This window comes from Gouania willdenowi, chromosome 16, assembly GCF_900634775.1.
Source record: "Gouania willdenowi chromosome 16, fGouWil2.1, whole genome shotgun sequence".
Lineage (NCBI taxonomy): Eukaryota > Metazoa > Chordata > Actinopteri > Blenniiformes > Gobiesocidae > Gouania > Gouania willdenowi.
Genome location: NC_041059.1, coordinates 8,736,712 through 8,761,100, shown reverse-complemented (window position 1 = coordinate 8,761,100; position 24,389 = coordinate 8,736,712). Strand labels below are relative to the sequence as shown.

Here is a 24,389-nt window from a genome sequence, read left to right as displayed (position 1 = left end):
CTCTTCTCTTTCTCCCTCTTTTTCCTCTTCATCTTTCTTCTGCTCCTCCTCCTCCTCCTTCATCTCTTGTTTCCCTCCGTCTATTTGTCCGCTTGTCTTTTTTTTGTTGTCTTGGTTTTCATTAGTCGTTCTTTGTCCTCACTTGTTCTTCATCTTCATTCCTCTGTTGTTTTAATGTTTGAGGGATGGTTGGTTTGACCTTTCCCAGAGGTCAGAGATGACCTGCTCGCACCGCACCTCGTATGCATTCACTCACTTTCTGATCTGTGCTCCAGACCTGTGTATTTTCAATACATTCTGCTCCATATTTGTTGCAGATATCTTTTTTCTAGATACCATGTATCAAACTGTATGCATTGTGAAAGAACAATGTCATTTATCTCTTTAAAGAATATGTCAGTAATGAAACCTGGAAACAAATATTTCTCAGCATTCTGATATTTTGGCTTCTAACATTGTTTCAGTTTGGTTTTTTTTAACCTTTTGACCTTGTATCACCCACTCACTCTGAAGGGTCAATATGTAAAAGCTTGTGAGAGTTTTGTTTTGTCTCAAATGTCGTTCCTCCTCAGCACCTTTACCATTTACAGTCTCTCGGGGCCGCTTTTGAGGTCCGATACAGTTTCTCCCCTCGATATATATATATATATATATATATGACCAATCGGGTCTATTTTGAGAAAATACCTTGGGTGTTAGCATTACTACACAGAATTAAATGCATAACCATTAAAATTTGTCTGTTTAGTTACTGTTTTAAATACTGTTTTAAAGAATTTATGTATTTTCAGTAGGTTCAAATGCTGATCAGACCCCATTTAGGTGGCTTTTCACACTTCCTGTTTTAGGGTTAGATCCCTGATGGACAGAAACTTAAACTTGGATTTTAAAAAAGTCCCCTATGGTTATTTGTTTTCTCTTTCTTTTTTAAAATGTCTTTCTTTTTATTTATTTAAAACCTTTGGCTTTTTCATTTTTTTATCTGATAAAAGGGAGTTTTTTCTTCCCACTGTTGCTAAATACTTGTTCATGTGGATCTTGTTGGGTTCTTTCTTTCTTTCTTTCTTTCTTTCTTTCTTTCTTACTGTGGACCATATATTTTGCTAAGCGCGCCAAGATGACTTTGTTTTAATGTGCGCTATATAAATAATGTTGAGTTGCGTTAAATCCATGATAGTGTCTCATAGATCAAAGAAATCAAAGATAATTTGCTCAAAGAGATAGAAGGTTGAAATTGTTACACGAAAGTTTCTTTTTATCTCCACTTTAAGCACTCTCTTACTTACATTTTTAGAAAAGTATCACGCATTGCATTGTGGGATGTGGAGTCCAGTAGACATATGTTTAGGAGGGTTTTTACTTCTTTCTCACTGTAATTTCTTAGATTTGCTGCGATAAACTCTATGAAAGTGACTTCCCAACACATTTCTGGTGTTTTGCACTGAAAATTGTGATAAAACAATGGTGGTAGTTTATTTTGGAGCCTACATGGAGAGAATCTGGCTGAAAATGAATGTCTCGCAGAGTGAAGTGATGTCACGGGGAATACCGGGAACAAACTGGAACAAAAATGGTGTCAAACCAATCACTGTCCTACTTGCCTGGCAAAGAAACACAAGAAATCATAGTAAGAATGAATTATAAACCCTATATATGCATCCATCTACAGCATTGGTTCCCAATCTTTAATGTCCCATATACCCCCTTGGCGTATTTGTCAAATCATGTGTACCCCTCTTCATATAAGCACCCTAACCATAATTTAATATGCATTTTCATTTGTGGAACAGCGGGCTCTCTTAAACCCCTAAATGTGTCTCAAACATTGGTTCTCTAAAGCTTAATCTACAAATAAAAACAATGAGTGGAATTTAGTTAAACCTCAACTTTTTTAAATACTGTACTTCAATAGTAGGTCAATGCAGTCTCCTTTGTAAAATGTAGCTAATTGTCTCCTATTGTCAGAAGTGGGATTAAATGGCATCAACAGTTCAATAAATTACAAGAAAATGTAATAAAATTCTACTGTTAGTTTGTGGTGAATTTGTCCAAATAATTGCCTAAAAAGGAACAAGGAACATTTCCACATTATTTTCAAATTAATTGTTCAATCTTTCCATGTACCCCCTGCAATGTGCTCCTCTACCCCTGTTTGGTTTATAAGTTCTCAAAAAAAGCTTAGAACAGTATTTTCTCATTTGTCACTTACCTGAAATGAACGGTGGGTAGAGCTGTTCATTGAAATGTGATTCTCTTTCTTTTTCTTCCTGGTTTCAGTTGGACATTTTATAAACTGCTCCTATCTTTTGCAGGTGATATCGTTGGCGGAGGCGGCGGAGGAAAACCAAGCCCTGCTGCAGGAAGCCTTTGTCCAACTGCGCAGTTCCACTCACCTGCTGGTCCTGTTGCTTTCGCTGTGGCAAAACCTGACCCCCGATCAGACGTCCATCCTGGAGGCCACGCTGCTGCCACTGCTGCAGGACACGCCACAGCTGGTACGAGTACACATTTCACATCCAGTAAACTTCACTCTAGATTAAACAGACAACTCGAAAACTTTGAAAATTCATTCAACCCTCCAATTATCTTGAAATATTACCAACACATTTTATACTTGGGGTCAATCTGACCCCAGGAATATTTGCCTCCAGAAAATGATTTTTAGAAAGTTGTTGACCAAGTTTTTGTGTCAGGCACTTTGTTTATTTGTTGAATACATAATGAAACCTTGACCTGTTCTCTAGCGCCACCATCAGGATGACCTTTTAAATTAGAATTAATTTATTTTCAATAGTTTTCATCCAAATCTCAAATTTACTGACAACATTAATGACCACAAGAGTATCACACATACACACACAGACAAATTCATGGATGTAAGGCCACACAGAAGTTTTACACAGCTAAAACAGCTTGGGGTCAAATTGACCCCAGAGGAACACCGATATGTGCAATATTGAAAAAATATCATTATAATTTCATGCTTAATCAAAATGTACCCATCAAATTCGGAAAAATCATGAAATATAAAGCAAAATAAAATAAATGAAGTCAACTATTATTTTCTGAATGATAAACACTGAATGGGGTCAAATTGACCCCAAGCATAAAAGAAGGATTCGTTTAATTTTGGTTTTACAGAATCAGGCACTTTGTTAAACAATATTATAATTGTTGTTATATTAAAACTCACAAGCGTTCAAGGTCACAAAATGACTACCTGCCTTTAAATTCAGCTTCTCTTGTATTTATAACACATGGATCATTCAAACCAAACGTGTGTATTATTCTCACCCGTGCTGTGTTCACAGTCACACAGCCTCTACATCAAACTCTGGGAATATTTCTCACTACAGAGAATCTAAAAGTGTATTTGAGTGTGCATTGGAGCCTGAATTAGTTTTTCCACAGCACTGATCAATCCCCGAACTTCTGATTACCACTAAATCTATTTTCAGCCTTCCCCGACACACAAGTGTACACAAAGTATTAAACCGGACCCATAAACACTCGCAGGTTGCGGACAGAAATATGTTCAGAGGGTCTACTGAAGAGCCTCGAGGGACTGAAAATGAAAGTGTGTGCGCGTGTTGTTTTAAAATAGGATTAGTGGTATTAAGTGAATTAGTCGTAATCAGAGTCATGTCCACAACATTACCGCAAACAGGTGGAGCTATTTTCAGAAAAGTGAACAGCATTGGCACAGCTACACACACAGACGACAATCATTCAGTTTGTACATGACTTTTGTCAGAGATTGGTGTCTCATTGGCCCAAAGTGGGAGCTATGCTTGAGTAGGACTCTGCTGTGGCTAAAGAAGTAGCTTACCTTCACCAATATGACTGTTGAAATGATGGTACAAATCAGGGTTTCTGCCTTTGATTTGAGTTTTGACTAAAAAACTAAGAGAACCATACTCATCCAAAACATTATCAATAGCAGTATCCCATGCAGTTAATACAAATAATAGTGATACAGGCACATCTCAAAAAATTTGAATATCTTGAAAAAGCCACAAAAGGTCATTGCTAAAGAAGCAGAGTGCTGTATCCAAGCATATTCATAGAAAGTTGAGTGGAAGAAAATGTGCACCAGCAAAAGGGATGACCGCAGCCTTGAGAGGATTGTCAAACAAAATGCATTCAAGAATTTGGGGGAGCTTCAGAAGGAGTGGACTGAGGCTGGAGTCAGCGCATCAAGAGCCACTACTCACAGACGAATCCTAGACATGGGATACAAATGTTGCATTCCTCGTGTCAAGCCACTCTGATCCAAAGTCCTTTTTTCAGATGAAAGTACATTTTGCATTTCATTTGGAAATCAAGGTCCCAGAGTCTGGAGGAAGAGTGGAGAGGCTCAGAATCCATGTTGCTTGAAGTCCAGTGTGAAGTTTTCGCAGTTTGCGGTGCTTTGGGCTGCCGTGTCGACTGCTGGTATCGGTCCACTGTGTTTTCTGAAGCCCACAGTCGACGCAGCTATCAATTAGGAAATTTTAGAGCACTTCATGCTTCCTTCTGCTGACAAACTTTATGGAGATGCTGATTTCATTTTCCAGCAGGACCTGCCCACACTGCCAAAGATACCAAAAGCTGGTTCAATTACCATGGTGTTACTGTGCTTGATTAGACAGCAAACTGGCCTGACCTGAACCCAATAGAGAATATATCAGGTATCATCAAGAGGAAGGTGAGAGACACCAGACCCAACAATGCAGATGACCTGACCTTCTCCATTATGCCTGAGCAGTGCCACAGGTTGATCTCCTCCATGCCACGCCGCATTGATGCAGTAATTCATGCAAAATAGGCCCAACCAAATATTGAGTGTATAGAAATAAACATACTTTTCAGAAGTATTAATGTTTGTTTAAAATATCCTTTTTTTATTGATCTTATGTAATATTCAAATTTTCCGAGACACTGAATTTTGGGTTTTCATTATCTGTAAGCCATATTCATCAAAACTTCAAGAATTAAAGGCTTGAAATATTTCACTCTGTGTCATGAGCCTATATCATATATGGGTTTGACTATCTGACATGACAGACCAAAAATATTAAAGTTTTTCATGATATTCTAATTTTTTTAGATGTACCTATACTATATTATATCTACATTATATAGATCGGGGTTCTCAACCTTGGGGTCAGGACCCTATTTGGAGTTGCGAGACATTGAGAGGGGGTCGTCTGATGCCTTCAAGAAACTAAGAACATTTTTTAACAATTTTACCATTTTTCTGCCACTTTTAAATCAAATTTCAATGCCTTTTCTGCACATTCTTTTCCACTTTCAAGAAATTTTTGGCACTTATAAACCCTTTCCACAACTTTTTCTGTCCATTTTTGGCTACTCTAATTTGCAACTATTAACCAATTTCTGTGGTTTTTAAAATCACTTTTCAGCATCTTTTCCACCATTTTTGGTCACTTTTAACCCATTTTATTTCTGATTAAAACAAGGATTTACATCTTTAAAATGCCTATATACTATAAACCTCCTGGATAACAGTGGATATTATTCAGATAAATAAATAAATGTGGTTATCACAGATTCATAGAACAACGGACCATAATTTTGACTTTATGGATGGGCCCCAAAAAGCTCTCTCCTTTATTCCCCCTTATGGCCCTGTCTACACATGACTGTTCTTCAATATTCATGTCTGTGTTTAACCACCTTCAGGTACAGTGGGGGTCCCCAGTCTCTGGAACCTTTATTTTGGGGGTTGAGAACCACTGGTATAGATCACTGATTTTGGCCTGTCACTTTTGACCTTCTGTCTGACCTTGTAAATGAAGTCATTCCAGGTGAGTGAGACTCTGTCTCTCCAAGGAACAGAATGCCAGGAATGTCACGAACATGGATAAAGTCGTAGATCAGGGCAAAGAAGTTGAAGAGCTGGATTAAAGTCAGGATGAGAGATGGGCTCAGAGATAATTAGGAAGAGGCGAGAGATGGGAGGAGATGGGTTTAAAGCTAAAGAACTGTTTAAGATAGCCTGTGTATTTTTGATCAGATTAAATTAATAAATTGTCTAATAGTCTAACAACATGGAGAATCAATCCTTGTATCCAAAGCATCAGCTTTTATTCCTAACCTTCATTTAATACTCAAACTTTATCGAGTGTAAAGAATGTTTGTATAAAGAGTTGAAAGCAGATGAGGAAAAAAGTTGGAAGGAACATCAGGGGTTATGTACCTTGGATGATGTCTCACCAAACCAAACGTGTCATTTAGCTGCAATCAAGCATAATTCCTTTTCCTCTTCCCCTTTTTTCTTGTTGTTTTTCCTCCTGATCTCTCTTTATGTTTCCTCTGCATCCGCCTCCTGCTGCTTCTGTTTGTCTCTTCTGTTTCAGTTCCTCCACTGCTTGTTCCATTATCTACTTTCTTGTCTGTTCTAGTAATGTTTTAATTCTCCTCTCTACCTGCATCAAACAACCTCATCATCTTTAATTTATTACCTCCTCCAATGAACTACCGTAATACTACACCAGCATGTTTTTTAGTTTATTTTATTTTTCTGTTACCAGGAATATGTCGAAACTGCTTAACTGATTTTGACAAAACTTTAACCAAAGATTAACCTTGTGAGATACAGTAGAAGATTCCATAAAATTTTTGGAGGGATCCGGATCAATATACTGATTCTGAATCTGTTTGAAAAATCCTAAAATCTCTATTCATCATCCAAATGACTGCCAATATCTGACAAAGGATATTTGGCGCTTGATGGAGATTTGTACTTATTATCACCATGTCATCCATTATTCAGGCCTAAATCTAGTCCCGAAACATCTTCCTACTTTTGCCACCCAAATTCTCTTTAAATAATCAGTTTTTTCCCTTTAGTCTTCTACAACTATAAAAATATCTTGCTGTCTTTGAGGAAATTCTCTGAAATCCTCCCGTGGATTTAAATCGTCACGAGATGATGTCATGTTTAAATCACCATGTATTTACTGAGGTCATTGTTGTATTTAACGTGCCCAATGGATTCCTCTCAAACCACAATCATTTCTGAATAATTGTGGTTTTAATATTGAACAGTGCCATTACCAGACTATGCACACCAGACCCAAACTTCTTACTCCTTCAAACCTGCATTAATTCCTCCTGTTCATTCTATTGCTAACACATTTCCTTTGTTTACACAGCAATCACTATGGCTGAAGATATTATTCTGTGGTGGTTTTCCAAAGTCATAAAACTCTGTTCTTTAATCTAAAAAAAGAAAGAAAAATCAATGCAGAGTTCTGGCATTTTTGAAGCTTTTAAACCTGACAGTCTTATTCTCCTTACCAAAATCTATAAAACAATGCATGGCTAACTTTTAAAAATCCTAGAGTATTTGGTTTAACTGCAGTTTTACCGCAGCCTTTGCCAAGACATTTTTCAGTTTTTAGTCTGACTGCAGGGTTCTATCTTGTTCTTTTTTTCTTTTTTTTGCATACATTCCCCTTCTAGTTCAGGACACTTTTGCTTGTGATCTAGACCAATGATTATTAGTTTTCAGATTAATTCACAGTGTTAGTTACTTCAAACAAAAGTAAAGTCCAATGCAAGCCCAAACGAGAACAATAACCTACCTACCAATGTACAAAATGAGACATTTTTTAGCTCTAAGAGACAAGAGTAGAATCAACATTATGGAAATAGGAGTTATTATGCTGGACTAGCCAATTATGAATAATCACAAACAAGCAAAAACTTGACACTTTAAAAGTTAGAAAGAAATAAGTTGTGGATTATTGATTTCACTCAAAGGTCATGTCTTACAGAAGCTCGTCTCGCTGTACCAAATCCAATCATTGCAATAGTCCTTCTTTAAATATCAAGGTTCAGTCGAGGTATTGTGATTTCAAGAGGCACATTTTCCCTCAAAAAGAGTGCAACACTGTAAGTGCAGAACCATAACTCAAATGGTTTCTCAAATGACTTTACCAGTTCTTAATGAGAATGTCAAGAATATGTCATTGCTCACTAAACCCTCACCTGTTTCTTTTGAGATTACATCAAGATGGTGTCCTTGGCTATTGAGCTTGTGCTCTTGTTTTTCAGTAAATTTACAATCACATCTGGGATTTCTCTCTTGTCACATCCAATATTCTTTAGCTAGGAATACATGTTGGGATAGTAAGAAAATATTTCATCACTATCTACAAATCTTCATCAAGCATGACAATAATTTTAATAAAAAATACCCTGTTAGGTGAAATATGTTCTTGTTAGCTAATGATATTGCCTGAACTACTGATGGATTTTCCTTTGTTGCTGAACTTTTCACTCTTTGAATCCATTTACAAAGCATCTTTTTAGTTCTCATGAAAGGTTTTCCCTTAAGATGCTGAAGAAGAATCAACCTTTTCTTGTGAATTTGTGCTTAACTTTAAAGAAGCGCTGGTCTTGGAATAATAATGAACACACATCAACCCCAAGTCTTCTCTCTTCATAAAAGCAGGCCATGTTCAGCAACATAAACTTTTGGACTCTTGGTAGATTAGGGAGTAAAACAAACCCTCTCTTGTCTCTGTGTGCAGGAAGCTAACTTTTCTTCTACTACTTTTGCATTAGTGGGAACTTTGTCTTAATTTATCGCTCTGGCTTTGGTCCAAACCCGCTACTCTCCACCTTTTCTGTGCTTCCTTTCTTCTCGTCCGGCAGGATGAATGTCTGCAGTTTGGGGTTTAAAGACATTTAATTTTACTCCACAGCATGCGGAACGTATGTGTCAGTGAACGCGTGCACACGCCGGCCAAGTTTCCACAGAAACCTGCTGTTGCGTTGTTCCAAGTATTTGATAACCTGGTGAGGCATTGTTGTAAGAAAAGGTCAACAACCTTCATCTTTCTGTCTCTTTCTCCTCCTCCTCCTCCTCCCTCCTTTCCCATCCGTCTGCTCCTTTACAGACTGTCTCTCCTCTCCACTGTCTCTTCCTTCTTTCTTTTTCTCTTATCTCTACCCATCCGTTGTCTTTCCTCTCTTCTTGTTTCACTACTTCTTGTCCTGTCATCATCTCATCTCTATGACCTTCTCCAACCTGCTCTCTTCCTCTCTCTGTCTTTTCCTCCCTCTCTCTCTCTCTGTGTGTCTGTGTCTCTCTGTCATCATCATTACAGGGTTGATTACCTGTCATTATGGCTCATTAGGGGCCTATCAGCATGGCGGCAAGCTGCAGGAGGGGGAGGGGGTGTAAGGGTCTCTGTCAACACATCCTTCCCTCTTACCCTTTGAGAAGTACACAACTATACACAGACACACATAATCCTCCTATTTTTTTATCTACTTTTCTATTTAACTCATCTATTCAGCTGAATAGGTCACAACGTCCATTTGTGTAATTATGGTCAAGCTTGTAAAAGGATGTAAGGATGAGCTTCATCACCCCTTAAGGATGTATAGTAAGAGAGTGACGGCGTATTTTACAGATGTGTGTCTGTATATTAAATAGAACTTCCTTCCTTCAGATATATTCTTTTTATGTACAAAATTGCATCCAACAAAACAGGAGCATCTAGAGAATGGCATCCCAGTTCAATGGAATCAAACCCAGCAATTCTTAACTAGTGTGTCGCAGACCTATACTGGGTGAGTCGCGGACAGCTAGTCAAAAATAAATAAATACCTAATGTCTCTTTAGTTGGACTGTGAAATGCATGTTGCACAGGAAAATATATAGATTTATGTTTTAAAAAAGATTTTATAGGTGTGTTTTTAATAGCTATTTTTGAAAAACTAAATTTGGTCGGTTGAATTCTATAAAAAAAAAAAGTGGGTCGTGATTTAATGAGCGTGGCAAAATGTGGGTCCCAAAGAGAGACCAGTTGAGAACCCCTGATGTAACCCACTCGTCCAACCCCATGTGCCACATTTTGATTTTTGCATTTTTTATTGTAATATAATAGTATTTTCATAATTTTTACAGATACTTACTTTGATCCAGACTTAAGCGTCATTCTGTGATGCCTCAATCTGAAAATAAATTTAAACCAGGCTGTGGACAATATAGTCTGAGATCATTTTCCCATCGATTAGATTAATTTAGCCTTTGTCTTTTATGTTTATAGCAATTTCTACTCTTTTTTTCTCCACATTTCCTTCTTATAATTCCATATTTCATGTGATTTATATTTACATTTGACTTTCTTCAACTTAAATAATCACTTTCTGACTTCCAGTTCTTGCAACCAAATTGTTGATACATTTGTTGTTGCTGCTGTTTTTTAAAAGTATTTATCTTTAGCTGTATGGCTTTTTATTTGTCTGATACCCTCACAGTCATAAAACGGCACATAATATGTTAAGGTTTCATTTATTTAGGCAACCTTTTTCTGATGATGATCTTATCTTTTAAATTATAAATAGAGGAAATAATGATAATATTCATCTTTTCCTGTTCAGGGTTGGGAGGAGAGCTGCGATGCTGCCGTCTCACACCTGTTGCGTAGCTGCTTGTCGCGGAGCCCAAAGGACCAGGCCACCTCTTTAGCTCAGACTGGGGGTCCCGTGCTGGGGCTGCCCCGTGACACTGTCCGCCTTAAGAAGCACATCACCCTGCTATGTGACCGCATCGCCAAAGGAGGCCGGCTCACCTTGGCCTCTGAGGCTAACGTTCAAGTCCCCGCTCAGGTCCAGAATCTGGCTGCTCCCGGTGAGTAAACGAAAGGATGGGAATGTTTCCTGTTCTGTTATATAATTTTAAATAATTATGTGCCTTGATCATATATCAGATTTATTTAAAATGGTAGATCCGGTCCCCGGGCCATCTGCCCGGGGACCGGCCGCGGCTCGTGGCGGCGCTGCGCAGCCTTGGGCGGGGCGGGGCTGGTGGCCTTGGGCCCGCTGTTGTTTGGGGTGTGCTGGCGTCGGGGGGGTATCTCGTGCCGGTGCGTGGGTCGTCGGGGATTGCCTCCGTGGGGGGGGGGGGGGGCTCTATTGGCGCCGTTGGTGGGGGGGGGCGGTTCCGGGCTGGGGGGGCTTCGGTACTCTGGCTTGCCGGTCCGTGGCTGGCGGGATGGCCCTGCTTGGCGGTGGATGGCGTCCTCTCTCGTCGGGGGGGCCGGGGCCGCCTCCCGGTGGAGAGTGTTGTATCGTGGCGCCGGGTGGGCCTGTGCTGGCCCTGGTGCGGGCATGGGCCTCCCCCCTGCTCGGCCGCTCCCCTTGGTGGCGGGGTGGCGTTGCTCCGGGCCGGCGGGCGGCGGGGGTCGCCCCCTGGGGTGCCGGGGGATGTTGTTGGTGCCTGGCTGTGCCCGGGGGTGGGGGGTGTCGCCGTGCTCCGCGGGGCCGGCGCGGTCTGGGGGGTGCCGTGGGGGGGGGTCTCCGGCTGTGCTGTTCCGGGGCCCGCAGTGCCACTTGCCCGTCTGCGCCATCTACCCTCTCGCGTGGCCCGCCACGCGGACGGGCCCGGCTCACACTGGACAGGCCTCCTACATGTTCACTTCACCCCACTCCCAGCTGGTCTGGCTCACTCACAAAATGCACCACACACCAATACCCAACCCTTGGGGGGCTGGATGGTGGGGCTGGGGGTGGAGGGGGCCGCCACCTGTGTTACTATGTAGTGGCGTGGGGGCGGCCCTCCCACCTCTAGTTGCCCTACTAATCCCTCCAATTTTAATCGCATCTCAACATGTCACCCCCCGGAGGGTGTATCATCTTTTACACCCTCCGGCCTATTACACCACATACACATAAATCCACAGAGGCTGGAGGGGGAGCACCGCTCCCCTCCATCCCCCTTCTTTTAATTACACCCCATACATTCACCAAACACACACATTCACACAGGGGATCGGGAAGTGCCTCTCCATTGGGGAATGGAGAGGCACCATAAGAGGGTGGTGGGTTGGTACACATATTTGGGCCTCTCCGGTGGGGGCCTGGCCCCTCTGTTGGTGGCTGGGCCACTGCATAGAGCAAAAGCACATCAAGATGGTGCGGTCGGGCGTGGCGGTGGGTCTCGGGGGGGCTTTGCCGGGGTCTCTCCTTGCGGGGTCTTTCCGGGCTGTGTCGGCCGGGTGGGGCGCGGGGGTGCCTCTCCCCCTTGGGTGTGGCTTGGTGCTTGCTTTGTCTCCTGGTGGCCTTGGGGGCGGGCCCCGCGGTGTGCGGGCCCGGGGCGGCCTGCCTCGCCGGTTTGGGGGGTGGGTGTGCTGGGGGGGTGCTGGTGTCCTCGCCGGGGTTGGGGCGGGGTTGCTTGGCGCCTCGGGGTGATGCTGTTTACTGGGGGGCGGCGCTAGCTGTTCCGGTGGTGGAGGTTGCTGTCGGCCGCCTGGTGGGTCTATCCTGCCGTTTGCGGACTGGTGGGTGGGTCCGGGGCATCTTTGGCTGGGGGCTGCTGTCCCGCACTTGATGTGTGCCGTTGGGGTGCCTCCGTCCCCGCGGTGGGGATCGCCGGTTGCTCGCGGGCCGGCGGGGGGCGCTGCTCCGTGGCTGGCGCTGTCCGGGGGGCGGCGGGCCCTGGGCTGCTGGCCGTGGGCTGTCCGGGGCTGTGCGGTCCTGCTGGGCCGTGGCCGGGTCCCGGGCGGGGGTGGGGGATGCGTCCCGGGGGGCTTGGCCCGGGGGCTTGCCCTTGGGGGGTCCTGGTCCCGGGGGGTGCTCCTGGGGCCCGGGGTGCTTGGCCTGCTGGCCGGGCCGGTCCTGGCGGGGGTCTTTCGGGGCGGGTGGCGCGTGCCGCGCCCTTGCGTACCTACTGGTGCGGCCCCTGCTTGGGCAGTGCCCCGTGAGGTAGGGTGTCGGGGGCCGGAATAGGGGGCCACATCCCGGCGGGGCGGTCTGGCTTGGCCCTTGGAGGGGGCCCTGGCTTTAAAAAAAAAAAAAAAAGAACTGAAGCTCGTGGCGCGGGCGGCATCAGTGAAGGGTGATCTGGGGCGCCGTGGGGGGCTAGGTTGGGGTGCCTGGGGGCCGGCGGGGAGACTCCCAGCGGCCCCCTGGTGCCTTATGCGGCTTGGGGTGTGGTCGTCCTCCCTGGGCGGGCTGCTCCTGGTGCTGCATCCGTTCCGGGTCCTTCTGGCCTGGGGTCGGGCCCCTGCTGGCTCTGGGCTCGCCGGCGGGTGCCCACTGGCTGCCTGTTCGGCGCGGTTCTGGTCGTCTGCTGGGTGTGGGCTTCGGCTCCTCCGCTGGGGCCTCGGGCAGGGAGTTCTCTGGGCCCTCCCCTCGGGGGGTTAGGCGCGGGGGTGGGGTGGGGGGGTGGGGGGGTCGATGGGGTGGGGGGTCTGGGGGTTGGGGGTGGGATCGGTGGCGTGGTGCGCTGGGTCCTTGGCTCCTTGGGGCTTTCTCGGGTGTGTATGGGGGGGCGATGGCTGCCTCTCGGCTTGGGATCTTGGGGGCGTTCGGGGGACTGCTTGGCCGTGGGGTGGTCGCCGGGGGCCCTTAGGCTGCCTGCTCTTGCTGCTGGCCTGACTGCTTCTTCGGGCCCGGGGGCGGCTCTTGGGTTTTGCAGTGGCGGTACTTGGAAATACATTTGTCATGGATGCACTGGCCTTGGGCTGTGGGATAACACTCATACTGGGCTCAACCTTAGACACGTTGTTCCCAAATACCTGTTTTATGGAATTTCCACTCACCTCTTCCTCTGTTCACAGCCACCACCATTATTCCTAAACCACACACTGGTCACCAAACTGGCTTGACAACACAACAATAAACACAATATACACAACCACAATTTCACATCGCATCACTTAAAACTATTCCTCACCCATTCCATATCCTATCTTGTATCCCTCTTCCCTGCTAACTTCCCCACCCCCCTCCAACCCCTCACCTTGGTGTAACACTGCCCTCTCTTTTTTACATCCTCCCTTTAATAAAGTATTTCTTACCCTTCCCTAGGGAGGGCTGGTGACGGTCACAATTATGCAATGAAATAAATAAATTTATTTAATTGCAATAATAAAATATGCATTGCTGTCAAAAAAAAAAAAAAAAAAAAAAATGGTAGATCCAAGAAAAAGGGAGCAGACAGGATTTAGGAGAAAAATATGAAGGGATTCCTTGCTTTACTAATACTTCAGTTCATTTTTTTGGTATTGAAAACAACAGAAAAGCTCACAAGAACAACAAAAATATATCAGCAATCATCTTGTTCCTTTTCTCAAATTCTTTATTCTTTCATCTACCAAGAAAGAAACAACACATAGAACATGCAAACCCTAAAACAATTATTAAATACAAGTGTTGCTAATGTGCAGCTCAAGTTAATTCAAGTGTAATCCAACATTCACACAGCTGAAGTTCTTTATATTTAGTTTACAGTTTGATTCTTTCCAGCCAAGACTGACAGTGTTATTTAAAGCAGTTGATGAATCTTAAACATCTGCCCTTCATGATTATTCTGAATAACTAAAACTTTCTATTGTGTAATTCCTTTATTATTCATCAAGATGTGTTTGGAAATCTTCTGTCTTTTTAAATCAATAGTGTTGAATGTGTGGTTCAAACAAGGACTGAGAGGCTGATGAAGCTAGAAAAGTGAATATATTGATAACAGAAAACAGAAAACGCTGTAAAAATCTGGACTTCTGTAGCTATTTGTTGTGCTGATAGTTGCCATTGTCTGCACACTGTGCACCTGTGGACTCCCCATAAGACTTCTATCTCCACCATTGCGTTGTTGGACTGCATTTGTTTATTTATTTGTTTGTTTTCAGGATTACATCAATAGTAGCTGAACGGATTTTGACCAAATTTTAACCAAAGATAGACGTTACGCCATGGGAAGATTCCATTACATTTTTTAAGAGATCCAAATCAATATGCTGATTCTGGATCAGTTTAAATTTTTTAAAAAATTTCACTCAGTTGTAGTTCCTTAATTTTACCACCGAATTTAAAAATGGGGGTTCCCATACATTTTGACCTGCTGTATCGTTATTAATGAGGATTATAGTTTCTCACAAACTTTTAAAGTGTGAATGATCATGGTATTATGATCACAATCACTGATCCAGATGTCTGGCAAAGAGCATATTTGGCACTTGGCATAGGTTTTTAACTAGGTTCTAACACTTTTTGTTGGTATAAATAATGAGTACCATCAGCATTTTTCTCATTATTCTTACGTATTCTTCAACTTGTCATTGTGTTACAGAATAGTAACTCATATAGTCGGATTAGTGCAACTACAAAAAAACATGTTATAACTAGAATATTTGCAGTTTCTGAAGAAAATGCAAGTGAAGATGCAGGTGCTGGCCCAAGTGGTCAAACACTGCATTAGCATAAGTCTGGCATTAGCATTAGTTAGCATTAGTCTCGCATTAGCATTAACCTAGCATTAGTATTAGCCCAGCATTAGCTAGCATTAGCCGAGCATTAGCATTAGTTAACATTACCATTAGTTAGCATTAGCATTAGAATTAGCATTAAAATTAGCATTGAAATCGGTTGAAAAATATGGTAGTAGTAGGAGAAAGGCAGAAACTATAACTGTAATAATTCTCACAAATAAAGTTGATGTATAACAATAGTTTATGTGTAACTTAATAATATTGAGGTATATTTACATGCATCCTCACTCATTATATATGTTTAGGTGCCAAAATATCTATACATTTCTCTGATTTTTAGATACATTTTTGAGGCAGCTACATTTTGTTGTATGAAGAATAAAACGATCATGAGACAGTTGTCATATTTGTGTTTAGGGATGGTTTGGAACTGAGCTTCATCTGACCAATCTGAACAAATCCATGTCACCTCTCCTACTGCTGGGTTTATGTCTTCCTTTTCTCCATTACTTCAGCCCCTATCTCATCATGATTACATCATTCAGAACAACTTCAAGCTTCAACAGCTGCACTGTGTACACACACACACACACACACACACACACACACACACACACACACACACACACACACACACACAGCAGGTGAAATCCAGACTGTTTATCTCTTGATTCATTAGTCAGCATGCTGTCATCATGGCTTCTTAAAGCAGGGAGGTTTCTGCGCTGAGTTCTTCTCCCACCCATACGCATGTACACTCCTCTATCCAAATACGTGGGCTGTATGAGTTACAGCTGAACAAAAGATGTTATAGTTATCTTGATCTTCCCCAAATGTCATAAATTCTGATGCATTTACAAGATGTTTACAATTGTTCTGCACAGTTTATTTACTTTAAACAAATAGGTTTAATCCTTCCTTTCATCACTTTTCTCCACACTTATTCTGTTTACACCTATAGGTAAGTCTATCCCAGATTGGACAGGTTACCAGTCTGTCATTAGAGTGAATATCTTACTCTTATTAAATTATAGGTCCAATTGAAGCAAAGGGACACACACAGACATGCAGTTGGCCATTGTGCATATGTGCTTTCCAGTTATTTTTACTGTGTTCCACTGGTAGCTGTGGTTCTGGGCCTGTATCTATTTTCAACTTAAAGAGAGAGAAAAGGATGGGCTGAGTTTGTGTGCAGGATCGCAGCTACGTGCGTGTGTGTCTGTGTGTGCACGTGTACGTGTACGTGCTTATACACCAAGCAAAGGAAAATACTCGCTGTAAGTCTTGTGTGTAGCTCTTACCAGCTGTCTTTGTTCTGTCTCTGCGGTGATTTCCAAATTGAAGAGTTCTCCTCCAGAGAGCCTATATATAAAGCAGCACGGCTCTATTTGGAGCAGCAGCCATTACCTGAGGCTCATTGCTCAATATTAGCATATATTTTCTGCTTGTTTTACACCTAAACCTGTAACAAAAGTCTGTTACTTGGATTTTGTAAAGAGAACTTAAATTATCCTGCACAGCCTTTGCACCGATGAAGTAATTCAGGAACCCTTTCTTACCCTTAGATATCCCAGAGGGGAGTTTATAGGATAGGAATACAAAGGCAGACTGAGTGTACCACGGGCCTCTTGTAATAAGCTTGAATGGAAAATGACATGCACATGGATTCAGAAAAAATTGCAAACGCAAAAATATTAGGAGCCGTATGGATAAATGCAGGCATGGAATTAGCATGGAACTGATCACATGTTGGAGCACCCAACCCCTCCTTGTCCACGCCCAAATTTAAATCTGTGATCTGTAATCAAATGAGACCAGGGCCTGGGATCCCCCGCTACATGATTGGAAAACTACAACAAATGCCATGAGTAGCAGAGGAAGAAAGGTTTTTAAATATATATATATATATATACAGTATATACTGTATATGTGTGTGAAGAAGAAGAAGAAGAAGCTCACTTCCATGTTGATAAATTTGGTGTGAAAAGGGGTGTACGTTGTCCAGTGTGTGTGTGTGTAATAATGCATTGATTTCATATACTGTAGCTCTTTTTCAATGATACTCAAATTGTTTTACATTGCATTGCATTATTCTTTCACTCCAAACACAGTGGTGGTAAGGTACTATTGCAGCCACAGCTGTCCTGGGACAGACTGATAGAAGCAAGGCTGCCATAGTGCATGAGCGGTCCCCCTGACCACTACCAACACTCACATACCACATTCATACTAGGCAATGTGTAAGTGTCTTGCCTAAGGACACAATGACAGATACCACTAGAGCAATTACCACCCCACTGTGGCACCTGGAATTCTCAGTGGTCTCCGATCCAACTACTAACCTTACTTATCTTCTGAGATTTGACGAGATCAGGCAATGCAGGCAGGTATGTGTCCACACCGTTTGCACAGAAGGCCACAGGTGTTTCATTCCCACTCTTTCTGGTAAGAGTATTTTTTTCAAGTTATTGATGTGTGTTTGTCTTTGTTGATGTGTGTGTGTAGCTCTGTGGATCCAATCTTGTGTGTGTGCAGACATGTGCATTGAGAAGGGATTGAAAAAGCGTAAATCCCACAGCCAAATTGCTGGTAACCACACCAGCAGTGTCACCCCCATCTTCAAACCGCGGCCCAGAATAAAGCTGGAATGCTCTTGTGTCTCCGCACAGCCGACCGAGACACAGCCTTCTATTGGAAGTAGCTTAACCCCTCGACCAGGCTGACCAGAAGCCTGCAAAAATTGTCCCATTGCGGCCCTAAGCTGTCACACTCCCACTCGAACCCACAAATTTCCTAACTGCCACAAAATGGCTCAAATGTCTTCACCGTGTCCATAAATTGTCGAGGGCTGACTTTAACCTTCCTCATTTAAATCCACTCTGATCCCCGAGTTGTCTCTAAGCAGCACACGGTTCTCAGATGTCCCAAGCTGTCCTCCCAGATACATTAGTGCTGATATTTCCCCACATCTCCCCAATAACTCACTTACTTTTCCAAAGCTATATTTCTTAAGTTTGGAGAATTTCAACTTTTTGCTTGCCGATCTTAACAGGTGCACATTTTCTTTTGGCTCTTGTTTCATCAAAGAAGAGGAGTTTGTCTTCCAGAGTTTATGTTTCCAATAAATAGCTAAATAATTAAAACCAGAAATCAATGCTGTATGAATACTCTTCTCGTCAGTCCCTAACCCTTACTTTATCCATTTATTTTTATAGCAATTTTATTGAAGAACAGTCCCCACACCTTTTACGATTTCCCAATGGATAAAGTCATTGTAATGTAGACTTTTACATCCAGATTAAATGAATAGGTCAACATCCAGTGTATGTTTGTATGTAACAGTGAGAGAAAGAGCACCATACCAGTATTTTACATAGTTTTCCACTTTGTCACACTATGACTACATCATCTCTCCCAATGCTAAGGAAACTATTGTGAACTATTCTTGATATTTTTCTTGTTGCTACAGTGGGTGGAAATTTTGCCTCTTGGCTAGAAGAAGAATAGGGTTGAAATCATTGAAGTGATGCTTTTTCTCTCTGTGTGTATTTTCACCATCCAATACACATGGTTATAGGCTTTGAATTGAACATAAGGTCAACTTGTGTAAGAATATTATTGGCTGTTTAATGTTCACTGCCACCGTTACCAAGGTGTATTTAATGACCGTGGCTCAGTGGTAGAGTGGGTCGTCTCATAACCAAAGACTTGGGGGTAGTAGTCCTCTATCCAAGTCATTGTGTGCTTGGGCAAGGCATTTTACCCACATGAATGGGTATGAATTTAGCATGAATGTTGGTGGTGGTCAAAGGGGCCGTAGATGCGAAATGGCAGCCATACTTCTGTACCACAACTGGTATGACTGATGTGAGTGTCTGGTGTGAATGAATAATGGTTTCTGTAGCTTCTGTAACGCGCTTTGAGTCTCCTTGAAAAAAGCGCTACAGTATATAGAATCCAAAACATTTTTTATATCATTATTAAACTCTACCACCTTCTATCATTTTCCTCCAAATTACAAATGTTCTATTCCTATATGGTTTACACATCGGAGTAAATCATCCAATGGTCATTTAAGAATCTGTCGGTCAGAATCCCATTTCTTCAAGTGCTATTTTTTAACCTAATTTATTTTTTTCTTGTTCATATATAAATACAGTACTTAATAATTATCATCACATTGCAAGCAAATCACAGCAAGTTACTTCCTTATATAAGAGCCCTGCACTGTTATAGACTTCCGGCCAAAACCTTCCCACAGTCCCTCACATTCAGTTTAAATCAGTTACCCCAAGATAAAAGATAATAATTACATTTCCAGGCTTTCTGCTTCCAAAAACAACAACTTATGACTTGATCAGATATACAGTATGGTACATAGATGGGTGGATGGGTGGACAGATGACGATGAATTTGTACATTTTACCCTGACTCAAGATTTCCTTAATATGCACTAACCTCACCAATGTCTGAGTAACTATAGCTAATCATTACTCTTTTCTTAAAAAAAAAAAAAGTCTGTTGCTGTTTTTAATTTGATTATATGTCATTTTAAAGTCAGACGTGCCGTAAAATCTTTAGTTTAAAAAATCTTGCATGCTTGTTGTAACAGATAACCAAATCCCCAAGTGGAACAACCAAAGCCCTGACTACAGCCTAAAGAAACAAAAACACAACACAACCCTGACCGTGAGGTACTATATACATGGAGAATCAGAGGGAGGAATCTCTTCGTGGTTAATGGTGACAAGCGGGGTGTGTGTGTGTGTATGCGCATGTGATGTTATTTTGTGTCAGAGTAAAGTCGCTCCAGAGGTGGGCTATTTCCCTACCCGATGTTTATGTAAGACTGGGGTTCACACACACACACACACACACAGAGAGAGAGAGAGATCCACACATTCTCAGTGAAATTTTAAGTCAGCCTTAGAAAGAAAAAGAGCAGCCTTAGAAAAACACCTGCCCAATTACGAGCCGTGCAGATCAAATTTCAAACAACTGTGACTGAGTGTAGAAGAGTGTGTGTTCGTGTGTGTGTGTGCGTGTGTGTGAGCAGCCACAGGCTATGCTCTCACCAAAGAGAACAAGATTGGCTTTAAAAAGTCTAGGATAAATATTAGGGAGGGCTTAGCATAATCCACACACACACAATTTAGACACAGTGGGGAATAGGAGACACACACATTCTCAGACAACTTAAGGTAGAAGCAATTACAAAATTGCACATGCTGTTTTATGCAAGCATTAATGTGAACAGCCTACACGAATAGATACCTTAACCTAACACTACATGTAAAATAACCCCATACTGAAGAAATGATAGACAAAATATGTCTGAGGAAGAGGAGTACACATGGAACGAAAAAGACTTATAAAAAAGAGAGAGAGAGAGTTGGAAGGAGGACGGGTTGATAAAGAGCAAAGTAAGACAGGTGGAGGAGGTGTTGGGAGGATGAGGAGGAGACTGACTGGTGCGACAGAGGGAGGAAGAGACAACACGTCTAATTCATCGGCCTCTGAAGTCTCCTTAATCCACACTGATCGTTGGGATTTTATCACTCACACACATTATCACAGCGTCACACACATATGTGGTCACCACTTACACTCCCCCCCACACACACACACACACACAGACACAATCTTTATTCACTATCTTTCGTGTTTCATTTCTTTTAAGGCAATCCAAGCTATTACATCCATTGTTTACTTGAGAAAAAATAGTTTTATGGGGAAAAGTCAAACATTTTAGGGCACATAGTGTTAAACTCAAGGCTCGGTGGACAAATCTGGCCCTTTAGAGCAGGAGTTCTCAACCGTGGGGTCAGAACCACATTTGGGGTCACGAGGCACTGGGAGAGGGTTGCCAGATGCCTTAGAATTTTTTTTTTTTTTTTTTTTTTTTTTTAACAATTTAAGCCTATTTTTGCTTATTTTTACTCTTTTTCTGCAGCTACACCAATCTTGCCATATTTACCTGCTTTAGAGGGTCCAACATAGCCCGCAGGAGAAATTAATTTGTTTTAGAAACATGGATCATTGTAGAAATGACCGTCCATATAATATTTGCCATTGCTAATAGTTTACCATTCTTGAATCACATGACTGCAGTCATTTTTAATTGCAAATTGCTGTAGTGATTTTTTTTTTTTTTTTAAATCCTGCATTTTTCTTAAAATTATTAAACAAAATTTCCCTATCTTCAGTAACTGTAAATCCTGCACTTATTGGTTGGATAGTTTTGGTGCTTTACTTACTTTTACTTAACTCGTAACATTTTTTACCTCAAACCTGTCCATATTTGGCCCCTGAACTAAAGTGACTTTGAAACTTTTGCTTTAGGCAACAGAAATCTATCACACCTAATGTTTCTGCTGATGTACGCTGAAAAATGCTTAAATGGTGCAAGGATTTAAGGAATTGCATCTATTTGAACCAGGTAGCGATCAAAGTAAGTGCTGCACCATGCCTGCAATCATGATGCTGTGTTGTTTTGCCAACCTCATGGTTTCGTAGCTCAAGGGATCAAAGTTAAAAACAGCCAAATGTGATCACGCTGGAATTCAATGCCTGAAAGTATAATTTCAGCTTTTGTCATAACGACTGAGGGTATAAAGGATGTTCAGTATTTGGAGTGGCACACTTGTCAGTGCAGGTCTCTGGTTAGAGATGGTGTACAGTATGCCTTAGTAAAGATGTGCAGCAGTTGGAAGGCTTTTAAAGCCAACAGGTTTATATATGGCTCTTCCATTATTTTAGACTTATGTCATTGTAAAATATTACACGCCCAGGCTTTATGGGAAAGTGTAAAGCTTTATTGTTGGAGCCTGCTGCAATGTGTACATAAAAAGATAAAATGAAAAGCATACCTTTACATTTGAAGGATTTTTTTAAATGTGTGTGATGTCAGAATTTCCTGGAAGGGCACACACATAAATTAGTTTAGCTTTTTGAGAAAAATGGCAATAATGATGTCCAAAATATGTCCCAAGACATACAGTTTTCCTAATACCGGTAATTGCATTCCACCACAAAACGAACACAACAAACTTCTTTAGTTCAGGTCTAACTGTGTGGCTCCTGATGTAGTGGTATACAGAAGGATGAATATGATTTTTCACTCACATTTGAGGAAGTTGCAGAATCTAAGAGAGTTTTGAAGATGAAGCTTAGAAGAACTTTCATCCTATTCCTAAACTAAACAAGTGTCCAAATGATTGGAACCAGTTTTTACCCAATTACATCAACCGTATAAAATCCATTTCAAGTAAAACACAGCGTCTCATGTCAAGAGCTTTCAGTCATCTTGCTTCCTTCCAGTGAAAAGTCTCATAAGGCTTCATCAAGTGCATAGTTTATGATTTGAGGACAAGTCCTTCCTGTTCTGAATTGTTTTGAGAATAAAAATCATTTACGGTAAGTTCTTATTTGTGTCAGGTCAGATGTGGCAGTATTTGGGTTTGTTCAACTGTGACATCACTTTTTTTTTCCCTCGCCGAAATATGTTCTTTCTTTTGTCCATTTATCAATTCAGTTACTTTACATGATTAGCAAACTGTTTGAAAAGGGCCTGAGGCCTATAACAGCCAGCTGTTGTAAGGAATTCCAGCTACCAAGCCGTAAAAGTGGCCCTAAAAACAAGTTTTACTGTAAAAACTTGCACCAGATTTGCTAAGATTCTACTTTCCCTTCAGGCGGTGTCGAGCCCATAGCTGAGATCTCTGGTGATGGTGAAGAGTTTCCACAGGAGGCGACTAAGTTCCTCAAGAAGAAACAGCCATCTAAGAAGGTCAAGAAAGGTAAGATCACAATCTGAACCTTCCTTGTTGCCAAGTCTTCATACTTCCTGAACGCTCTCCATCTCCGACATGCATTAATGCTTCAATTCGTCACACTTTGCATCAGCGGTACACCTGACTAAATCCTGCATCGATATCTGCTCCTTGTTGGTTGCGCTGTTGTAAGCTTCCTATTTTTCCCATCATCGCACTGTGCTCATTCTCATCTGGTTTTTATTTGTACTGCTTTAACGGTTCTGTTGTGCATCTCTTCTGTAAGGTTTTTATTGCCGTCATTGCCAAATGTCAACATCAAACTGTGGATTTTCTTCATGCCGAAGCAGCATGTTCTGTTCAGCTTTGTCAATTGTTTGTCAATTGTTAATCCAACTTTATTGAAGCCTATAAATGCTTTCTAAACCAGGATGTTGAATTAAAACACTGAGACCTAGTGATGAAACTAATAGAACACTGGATCAGTCTATTGTAAGTGAGATTATCCTACTTTAATATTACACGTTTGTCATGATTGTGTTCAATGTTGTTCACCACAAGTTATTCTGAATCTAAAATCAAAGTATAAAAGTTATTTAGATTACCTCTAACTACTATTACATTTAGAGGAAGTTCATCTCTTTTCTTTGCTCACTTTTTATATTCTTAGTTCCTACAAAACTGTGTGAAATACTAAGGAATGTTGCCATTTTTTATGCTCAATTTTGAAGAAGTTAATGCAAAGGCATCACATTTATTTGATTACACTTATATCCTAATCATACCCCTGCAGTTTTCTAGCCTTCTCCTTTTCCGTCTTTTATTCTTCCTCTTCTAATTTTTGTCTAATTGGACTCCAGATTAGTTCCATCTGAGATACTTTAGAAGACATCTTGAATACATGGACATTGATGAAGGCCTACACACTTCGAACACATGTTGTTTCTTGGCTCCATGCACACACGTCCAGCCTTTTGCTTGAAAGTGGGCTTCTGGTTTGCATTGAGGGGCAAATCCGTGTTTTATGACAGTGTGTCTTTCTTAAACTAGGCCGGATTGACTCTCTTTGATGGGCTATACTTGCGTTAGTGGTCCCTGTGTGTGCTAGTGTGTGTGTGTGTGTATGTATGTTAGCCTGCAGTTAATCCACTTAGGCGTCACCACTAATGAGAAGGGGAGGCGTGGGCGACACGCAGAAGGCGACACGGGGATCATTAGATACACACATACATCAATAAGCACACACTGGCTGGGTGTGTGTGGGTCTGTGTTTTTTTTGGAAATAAAGGTTCCATCAAGCCTTTTGCTTCTGTCTTCGGTTAAGAATTGCTGCAGTGTTTGATGGTTGTATGTCAGTAACCACTGAAGTTGTTGTTCTTTGAGTATT

General features: G+C 41.8%; 1 protein-coding gene across 2 annotated transcripts in view; it reads left to right on the top strand.

Moving 5' to 3' along the window:
• bbs9 (Bardet-Biedl syndrome 9) overlaps nucleotides 1-24,389 on the top strand; it is a 197,952-nt gene that overhangs the window by 112,175 nt on the left and 61,388 nt on the right. For both annotated transcript variants that reach the window (XM_028471181.1, XM_028471180.1), the window contains 3 exons: nucleotides 2,313-2,495; nucleotides 10,405-10,654; nucleotides 22,925-23,029. In XM_028471181.1, the coding sequence (XP_028326982.1) occupies nucleotides 2,313-2,495; nucleotides 10,405-10,654; nucleotides 22,925-23,029 (538 nt within the window). The remainder of the gene's footprint in view (nucleotides 1-2,312; nucleotides 2,496-10,404; nucleotides 10,655-22,924; nucleotides 23,030-24,389) is intronic.